This window comes from Alosa sapidissima, chromosome 2, assembly GCF_018492685.1.
Source record: "Alosa sapidissima isolate fAloSap1 chromosome 2, fAloSap1.pri, whole genome shotgun sequence".
Lineage (NCBI taxonomy): Eukaryota > Metazoa > Chordata > Actinopteri > Clupeiformes > Clupeidae > Alosa > Alosa sapidissima.
This window is the reverse complement of record NC_055958.1, coordinates 22,460,199-22,469,692: the sequence shown is the minus strand read 5'-3', so window position 1 is coordinate 22,469,692 and position 9,494 is coordinate 22,460,199. Positions and strand designations below refer to the sequence as shown.

Here is a 9,494-nt window from a genome sequence, read left to right as displayed (position 1 = left end):
TTTTTTTTTTTTTAAGATGTATTCAAATGTATTTATTACAACGTATGAATATATAATCATCAATAGGATTATGCTTATTTCGGGGGCACTGGCGTTTTTAACTTCCTTCGTGGAGTCTGCCGGTCCACCTGTCTCCTTAGTCTCTCCATTTGGGCGATGAGTCCATAGAGGGGCTTTATGTTCTGGTGACTGGGCATGTGCTGATAGGCGATGTGTGTCTGGATTCTGTCCAAGAGAGTGTAAATCTCCAGACATTTAATTTGGAGATGCTTCTGCAGGGTGTCTGGTCCTGGCAGTACTAGGCCTTCTGGGTACGTAAGCTGTTCAAACAGGAAACTGCATATTTATATATTGCAACTAAACTGCATTTCCTTCCCAACTGTAAATACTCTGTGGATAGTATCAAGATAGCATATAACTCACCTTGAGCTTGGCACCCACATTGAAGCGCACCCGGCACGTGCAGTGGCTAAAGGTGAGGTATATGCGCTCCTGTGTTAGTATGCGGAGGCTGATAAAGGGATTGAGGGAGAGATAGAGAGGCTGGAATGGGAGAGGATGAATGTGTGGCTCAAGGTCATGCCAGCTCCAGCGCTGTCTCAAAGCACCAGTCTCACTGCACTGGATCCCCTCAAGCTGGGTCAGATTCACCCTTCAGAAGAGAGGCCAGAACACATGATTCAGCTCACTCCTGTCATCAGCACCACATCATATATCAAGTGCATTTTACTTATAGCAGTAGGCCTACAGTTAACTATGCAAACAGGAAACCAAAAGAAACAGGAATAGCGCAAACAGATTCAGATGTATACCAAATGAGTCCATTTGGATGGTAGCATGTTGAGTGGCCTCTGGATGTGAAGATGGCCTGTATATTAGGTTGGGATGGATTGTCCTCCAAGACTGTATATGTAAAATCGCCTCCCCCGACAGAAGAAATTGAGATAGCAATGCAACCAGAGGGGTAACTAGATGTGTTAAGGACAAGACTGAATGTGCCTTCTGCTTCATTTAGTATGGGTGGTTCAAATGTAACATGAGCTATTGCTTTGCTTCATGTGTAAAGGATACAAGACATTGCCAGTTCCATCTGGGAATACAGTAAGGAAAGGGCCAGCATCTGGATAGGACCTCACAAGCACTTTCTTCTGCTGTTAAATGCAAGAAAAAGACATTCATTATTTAGCCTATATGTTGGCAGAACTATCTTTGCAGACATAAATCCCACACATGAAAAACAGTGATGAAGCATACTGTGTATGTCACAGGTGTGACTCCCTGCACTCTGAAAAAGTCACCCGTCTCTGGATCAACCTGGTGAACCTCAGGCTCCTCACGGATGGTCCAGTCTCCATTAGACCGTCTGTAGGAGATTGTTTTGATCTGCTGGCCACCTGTGGGCAGTGGTAGTGTAGTGGTTAAGGAGCTGGGCTAGCGTGCAGTAGCCTGAAAGTTGTCGGTTCAACTCCCAGATTCCACCATTGTGCCCTTGAGCAAGGCACTTAACCCCAAGTTGCTCTGGGGACAATGCAATCCCTTGTTATATATATGACATAATGTATGTAAGTCACTTTGGTCAAGAAGTGTCTGCTAAATGTAATGTAACCTTCAGCCACAGACACAAAAAATATGACAATATGGCCACAGGGCATCAAATAATAACTACTACTGTACCTAAATGAGTAATAATTCAACTAATACCTGAACTGACCTGAGAAAACAGATTTCTGATTGCCAAGAGTTTGCACTCTTTGGAACTCAAATGCTCTCAACCTAAAATGTGCAAGAAGAGAAAGAGATAGTGGGTGGGGGAGACTAACAGTTAAAGAGATTGCCGATGAATATGGGGTGCCTGCTTTTTTTTCAATAACTGATTTGTCACATAAACTAAGTCTTCCCCAGACCTTTGCTCTGCTCGTTCTTTGGCAGCCCTTTTCTGGTGTTTACTCATGAATGGTGCATGAGGGCGAACATCAATTTTCTTATCTACTTCCAAATCAGCCAGAGCCCTCTCCTCCTCCAGGATCAGCATCCTCACTGACTGGGCTTTCTCACAGCAGAAACGCTGGACACACCGTAAGAGAACAAACACTTAGATAAATGTATTCAGTTTGTTCATATTTGTGGTCATCTTTGGTATACTGTGTATTATTATGTTGGCAGATACAGTATATTACTGTGGCGCTAGCGGCTAGCTACACTTTAAATGTGCACACTTTTCTTGGCATTTCATGTGAATGTGCTCACCAGTTCTGATTCAGGAGCGTTCTCTAATTGCGCTCGACTGATGAAGGGCTTGCTTGTCTGGTGGCAGTAGTCACACAGAATGCTCTCTGTGTTCATCGCAGGCTGTTTCAGACGCAATACAGCAGGGCTCTGAGAGAACAGCAACAATGTCTTTACATTCTGTTCCTATCTAGATTCATCTAAGTTGACAAGAGACTAGAGTCACTTGAGTTCTGACCTGTACCTTGTAGAGGACTGGAGGCTGTTTGGACTCAGGTCTGTAGGCCAGGAGTGAGGGTGGCCCCACATCAGGTATTCCATACAGATCATTCTCTTGCTCCCTTTCCTTTTCCTCCACATTCTGTCAGTGAGGAAGGAAGCAGCTGGTTTAGGAAACTTCTCAATGTCGGAGCACACACAAACATATTTGCTTACAATGTGGACTCAATATCTAAGTTGCAGCACAACCATCATAACACCTCAATGTCTGGAGCAATAACTAGTCCTCTAAGGTCAGCTGTTAACTCTTCAGCTGGTGTTTCCACAAGGTCCTCAACCACCATATGCACTGCAGAGAGATTAGGGGTAATCAGTAAGTGCTGACAGACTGAGGTCTATGGCCTGGAGCTACTGTAGATTCATGTCTGATGTGTTTGTATGTAAGACTACCTGAGGAGCTGTCTTTTTGCTGCCTGTGTACCACCCAGTCCCAGTCTGTTTGAGTCACAGTGTTGGCAACGGTGATGACTCTGCCATCCACTGTCTGGACCTCTATTACCTCAGGTGAGTCAGAGCAGTTGTGGCCTGGCGCTCTAAGGAGTTTGAGCAGGAGATACGTGTGGCTGAGGTCTGACAGATGTTTATTGTTCTGTTTGTCCAATATATGTATTTACAAAGCTATATGCAAACATTGTCTTACCCCGTCATATGCTGATCAGATGCTGGTGTCTTTGTTAAACTGGTTGTTGTTTCACCTGTAAGTCACAAAAGACATTGTTGATTTGCATGTGAGAGTACTTAAATGGACAAAATACAAAGATTTGAACTATAACAATCTTCTTCATGACAAAATAGAAATCTAAATAGCAGTTGTTTTAACCTACATAACTTTCCAAGACAACTGAATCAAATACATTTTAGATAGACGTGTAAAGGTTTTGTCCAGCTTTAAACACTTTCAAATGTTTGCGGAAGAGGACGTTTTAATTAGTTTCTTGAATATTAAGCCTTGACAAATTTTGCCATGACCAATTGTACCTGCTGTGTCACACGGACGGTCTCTTTTTGGCATTTGCTCACTATCAGCTGTCATCTGAGGGGATGACTCGTGTTGCCCTCCCCGTGTCGAGGACAGAGTGGTGGAGAGTTCAGATCCACTTCCCACCCCCGGAGACCCAGTAGGTTTGCTCATTTGGTCTAAGACACTGGTCTAAACGTAGCCTATATTAAGATTAAACGCAAGGTACAGCGTTCAAATTGAACATTTTTACTACTTCAGCATCAATTCACTTAATTCGGCAACTAGGCTATTGCGCTTTGAAGTCGCATCTTAGGCATTGACTGGTTACTTTTTCCACGGGATTGACTGGTTACTTTTTCTACAGATTTTACACTGACGCGATGTTTGGAGAAAGTACTTGGCAACATCTGGATGGCTTACAAATATGCATTATTACGTAGGCTACCCCCGTTGTGCAATTAAAATAGAGCATAGTTTTGGAAATAAAACGCTAGAATTAGAACATTCTCTGACAGGCAACTAAACACATTTGTGATAACAGGCATCGCAAGTGCTAATGGAGTAGGCTATACACCCTGTAATCAACTACACTTGATTTGTCAAATTCAGCGAGTTAATCCTCATGGTCCTGTTGCTATCTATCCACTCTGAAACACGGTGTTCGTACACACTGTGACTAAATAGGAAACAAACAGTGGCTCCGTTGTTCCAATGTGAAGAGGCCCGTCCTCATCATATTTAATTTGCAAGGATTTGAACTGAATGTAATAGGCTATTTGTTAAATATTATGCATAAGACCATAAGTTGTCCATTCCATAATGGCTACGACATATGCTTGAGTAACAGGGCAGAACATTTGATATAGTATGCTGCCTGCCCCGTCGCCCCTGCAGTGTGTTTTAAACCCGACAGGATGGGGTAGAAGAGATGACAGCTTTATGACTCAGCACTACCTTTATTTCCCTATAAAGGTTTCACACCACCTTTGTGTGTAGCGTCAGATTTGTATCAACAACAAAGAATATGGTTATGAGGAATTTAGCCATACAGGAGTGATTTTAGTATCTCAAGAGTTGTTTGGTGAGTACAGTAAGTCACTTATTATCATGTTGGATTTGTATTGTTTGTGTTTTAGGACATAGTAGCCTTTGATATTATTTCAAGATTTAAACTTTTCTGTTCTTTCTTTCTCCTTTGACATTTGTCTCTAGATAAATCCAATCATTTTTTTAATCAATAGCTCCAACACATCATGGAGAGAACAAATGTTTTCATCTTTTTCCTGCTCGTCCAAGTCATTTCAGCTGAAACTGTAGACAAGACCACATATCAAGAGACTTTCACCGACATCAATGAAACAATCTCTCAGACGTATCAGAAAGAGGAAGTGAATAACACATTGAGCACATCAAACTTCACTCTGAAAGCCCCTGGGCAGCGTCCCCATCCTCATCCAATGTGCTCAGGGCCAACAAGGATCAAAGTGGTGTTCAAATACATCAACACGCTGGTGTCTTGTTTTGTTTTCATCACCGGAATGACAGGCAATCTGGCACTCCTCAGAATTATTTATAAGAACAAGGGCATGAGAAGTGGACCTAACATTCTAATCGCCAGTCTTGCTCTGGGAGATCTCATACATATTGTGATTGCCATACCTGTCAATGCTTACAAGGTAAGTACAAATGTTAAATAATAATTAATAGCTAATTGTTAAATCACCTGTTATTTATCTTGTGTGGTCAGATTCCATGTATTGTGTGTGCATTATGGTATAGCCTACCCAAAACAGGAATGCATTGTTTTATAATAATGCAGGTAGCAAACTATTATTTTCCTTCTTTCAGCTTCTGGCTGAGGATTGGCCATTTGATGTGGCAATTTGTAAATTAGTGCCTTTCATTCAAAAAACATCTGTTGGAATAACAGTCTTGAGTTTATGCGCACTGAGCATAGACAGGTATGGAATATCAGCTTTCTGTGGAGAAACCTCTGTTTTAGTATACGGTATGCCATTAGTCAAATCTCAATTGAAATATGTTTTGTTTTACTCTAACAAATTGTCTCCTTGATAACATATTGCAGTCTTTATTATGCATCAACAGCACTAACCATCATCTTACATGAATCTCTGTAAAAAGTAGTAATCAATGCACATTTTTACTGTCAGATACCGTGTTGTGGCCTCTCGAAATCATATCAAAGGCCTTGGTGTTCCGAAGTGGACAGCAGTGAAACTGATTTTAATATGGATCATATCCACATTTCTTGCTGTGCCTGAGGCCGTGGGATTTAATATGATGGCAATGGACTATAAAGGGAAGCATCTTCGGATATGCCTCCTTCATCCAATACAGTCATCTCAGTTCATGCAGGTATTGTGCTATTCATACAATGTATAGTCGGAAGCCATTAAACACACCAGTGATTGCAACAATTGTCTATAAACAATTTGCCCTTGAAATGTCTGTCCTTTCTGCTTATTAAAGTAAAATGAGTTTCAGTTATTATACTGGGGACTTGTGTTTTTGCTATGCTTTCCTGTCCATCAATGTACCGAACAGTGTGTGATTTTACGACTTGGCTTGTCTTCAGAAACCAACCTGGCAACATTGCCTTTTTTTAAACTGCTCCAACACACCCGGGTGGAAAAAAAATTATAGCCATGAACAAAGTCGATATAGGACTGCTGCCATGATATAAATTCGAGCCGAGTGCAATTGCTGGAAGCCCACTGCAACCCTGCCCCAATTTCAAAGTGTCTGTGTCAAGAGTTCTACTGAGTGTGCCCATCTTCCACCATTTCCACAAAGTCAATTATACAGTGTGTGCACACATGATGTTTTCCCCCTTCCTCTAGTTTTATAAGAACGCAAAGGATTGGTGGCTCTTTGGAATATATTTCTGTATGCCGCTGGCTTGCACTGCACTGTTTTATACTCTCATGACCTGTGAGATGCTGAAGAAAAGTAGGACACAGATTGGTTTTAATGACCATATCAAACAGGTAGGAGAGGTGCTTTTTTTCTACCTAGATATACTCAGCCTCCAACTGTAAGAAGCCACATGATGCATTTCAAACATGTACTGGTCTCTCTTACAGAGAAGAGAGGTGGCCAAGACTGTTTTCAGTTTGGTGCTGGTATTTGCGGTTTGTTGGCTGCCATTACATCTCAGCAGAATCTTGAAACTAACTATTTATAATCAAAAGGATCCCCATCGATGTGATTTATTGAGGTAAGGAAGTGTTTAAAATACATAGAGATATTTATTTCTGAGCAGATACTTCTCTAGTATGCATTTAATATTATATTTTTTTCTTTTTTTTTCTTTCTTTTTTTTACTAGTGCCTTCCTTGTCCTGGATTACATTGGCATCAACATGGCCTCTGCAAATTCTTGCATGAACCCAATTGCTTTGTACGTTGTGAGCAAGAGATTCAAGGCACATTTCAAGGTAACACTGAACGTGTTTATAATCTTTGTGCTTTGATGTACTCGTATTAGTTATTACTGTCCAAGCAACACAACGCTCTTTGTAGAGAGAGAGAGAGAGAGAGAGAGAGAGAGAGAGAGGTGGTATTATAGAATGCTGTTTGATCCCCACCCAGATCCCATTCTGCCTCATTGACCTTGAAGAACTACGCACTCACAAGTGTTGTCTTCTTTGAGATGACAATATTCAGGTGCAAACTGGCTGACAACACAGAGGATCAGATCCAGTTATATGGGATTCAGTGAAAGATGGGACTTGCTATTGTAATACAGGCTTTCACCTTAATGTAGAACATTGTTGCACTATGTGTTAGTTATGTATAGGCACAAAGACTTCATGACCTTGTCTTTCTACAGGCCTGTCTCTTTTGTTGGAACACATCTTCCCAGACTGTAACACCAGATGAGAAGCAGACCTTGGAGAAGACGAAGGTCAACGGACAAGCCCCAGAGCAAAGCAAGTCCTGACACATGAAAGATGTTGCTGCCTCATTTGAACATGTTACTGTCACTGCAATTTAGTGTTTTTTGTTGTTGTTGTTGTTGTTTTTTTTACACATTTGTAAAATCAAATTACGTTGAAGTTTTCATTCGTATTTTGACATATTTGTTAAATATTTATGTCTCGCTTGAAATTCTTTTTGTGTGTTGACTTTGAAAATTGGGATGTGACAGTGTTTATGAAGTATATAAAGCGTACACAATCAGAACATGACAGCTGCATGAAGCTTTCATGAGGAATGATGTCTGATGCAGATGCTTTCATGTTGCATTTATGTGTCGCTTCTCAGTACTACTCCGTGCACCCTGTCTGACTTTTATTTGACGTGCAACCATAACATTATGTTGTGTCCTTGAATGACATATATCATGTATAAAAAAAACTCAAATAAAAGTGATATTTAAACATCAAGTGAGACAATGGGTCTAGTCTTTGTTTTATTGTAATTTTATTTGACATATCACAGCACATTTGCACATCTGTATAGCAATACACAAAATATAGCTTATGTTGATTTTACAGTAAAATAGACCAAAAATTAAGAAAGCCTTTCCACTGACTTTGATGAGTCCCACAGTGTGTAATGCCCTCTGTAACACTGCTTTTAACGTCTCAACAAGTAGTGGAGCTGTTGAAATATGCATAGGTCTACATTGTCTTCCAGGGGTAATCTTATGTGGTAATGTTTGATGAGTCATCATACATTTATATATCACTGCTCCTATAGAACAGCAAAAAGGGTTTTTTTTATGTGTGTGTGCTGGGGGATTTCTTCTGGGTTATTGGCTATTTACTTTTAGTCTACCTCCACATGCAGTGCAGAATATTACAGTGCTGCTCTTCCACGACTTCTCTCTTTTGATAGATTTTGGGAAAAGAACACAATTATAATTATTATGAAATCTAAAAACGAGTTATTTTGTGTGATAACCAAGCCATGCTTAAGTTAAGTTGTGGTAAACAAATGTAAAAGTGCAAACAAATATGTAGGAGTTTAAGGTGTGTCTAAAGAAGGTGTGTCTAAACATAAATGATCCCATTGATATAATACATTCCTATTCTATATAAGACTGCAATTTTGTAGCTTAACATGCTACTCTTAACAATGTTGTATGGAAGCTTAGTGTCTTGTTTATTTCAGTGGGTGTAATGTAGGGCCATCAAAAACAGTTCTCTTTCTGTGCTCCATGTCCAGAGACTATGTTATTTTGTTTTAGGGTTATCTGTTTCCATACTTTCTTGTCAACAAGTGGTGATGGCAGAGTGAATCCTCCAGACGTGTCATCACTGACAGGTGTGAATAAAGTAGCAGTGATTTTATGGCAAAGCTTCAAGCATTGTCGGCTCTCGTCAGCAGAACATCTGGTCTTGGCATGAACCATGCAGGCGCGTGGTGCTCTTACCTCAGGCACTGACTTGATCTGAGCCTTACGTCATGTACTACTTACAAATGTATATTATGAACGTATGCGTGGGTGGCACTGTCTGAATCATGTGCATGTTAACGGATTGCTCGACTCTGAATTCAACATCTGAGAGGGCCTGTGGGGTTGTTCAAACAGACACAGCTATTCATCATATCAAACAGATTTGCCAGGTGTGTGGAAGATTGCTAGCAGGATAGCAGTCACAAGCCTGTGTACAAACAAGAAACTTCATGTTTCTCTCTCTCTCTCTCTCTCTCTCTCAAAAAAACGTGTTCCTTTGTCATATTGATGTCAGAACTGTGCAAATGAGAGAAAATGATTAGGACACAGCTCGCTTTCCCCCAAACGCCGAGATGAGCTGGGAGAGAGTGCTCACTTTATGTGTGTGCACCACCAGTCAACACCACAAAGGGAAATGTATTAAATTGGAAGACGTCAGTGGATTTCTCCTCAGCGCTGAATGACTGATTGATGACGGCCTATTTATAATGCATTGTTACATGTGTTGTGCATTGGGACACTTTATGGAAGACTTGAGAGTGGGAAAAGCAGGAGAAGTGGGATGACAGAATGAGGTCAGAAGGAGGCGGGGGAGGAGGAGGGA

At 40.9% G+C, this 9,494-nt stretch overlaps 2 protein-coding genes across 4 annotated transcripts; one reads left to right on the top strand and one right to left on the bottom strand.

Annotated features, from left to right (window-relative positions):
* Positions 1 to 11: 11 nt before the first annotated feature.
* LOC121699427 (glutamate-rich protein 6-like) lies at positions 12 to 3,831 on the bottom strand. 3 transcript variants are annotated; one of them, XM_042081758.1, is made up of 13 exons: positions 3,484 to 3,831; positions 3,146 to 3,200; positions 2,896 to 3,038; positions 2,706 to 2,794; positions 2,465 to 2,587; positions 2,248 to 2,376; positions 1,905 to 2,065; positions 1,712 to 1,773; positions 1,255 to 1,394; positions 1,072 to 1,151; positions 813 to 968; positions 424 to 652; positions 12 to 320 (listed from the first exon to the last, which is right to left on the bottom strand). In XM_042081758.1, exons 1-13 carry the CDS (start codon positions 3,635 to 3,637, stop codon positions 75 to 77), a joined length of 1,767 nt encoding a protein of 588 aa, XP_041937692.1. In that variant the 5' UTR covers positions 3,638 to 3,831; the 3' UTR covers positions 12 to 74. The 3 variants fall into 3 exon arrangements, with proteins under 3 accessions (XP_041937692.1, XP_041937694.1, XP_041937693.1); XM_042081760.1 differs by having other exon boundaries at positions 3,526 to 3,831; XM_042081759.1 differs by having other exon boundaries at positions 13 to 320; positions 2,471 to 2,587.
* Positions 3,832 to 4,460: 629 nt separating this feature from the next.
* ednrbb (endothelin receptor type Bb) lies at positions 4,461 to 7,513 on the top strand. Its single transcript, XM_042080028.1, has 8 exons — positions 4,461 to 4,547; positions 4,679 to 5,142; positions 5,315 to 5,427; positions 5,638 to 5,842; positions 6,328 to 6,474; positions 6,571 to 6,704; positions 6,815 to 6,923; positions 7,319 to 7,513. Exons 2-8 carry the CDS (start codon positions 4,720 to 4,722, stop codon positions 7,427 to 7,429), a joined length of 1,242 nt encoding a protein of 413 aa, XP_041935962.1. The 5' UTR covers positions 4,461 to 4,547; positions 4,679 to 4,719; the 3' UTR covers positions 7,430 to 7,513.
* The last annotated feature ends 1,981 nt before the right edge of the window (positions 7,514 to 9,494 follow it).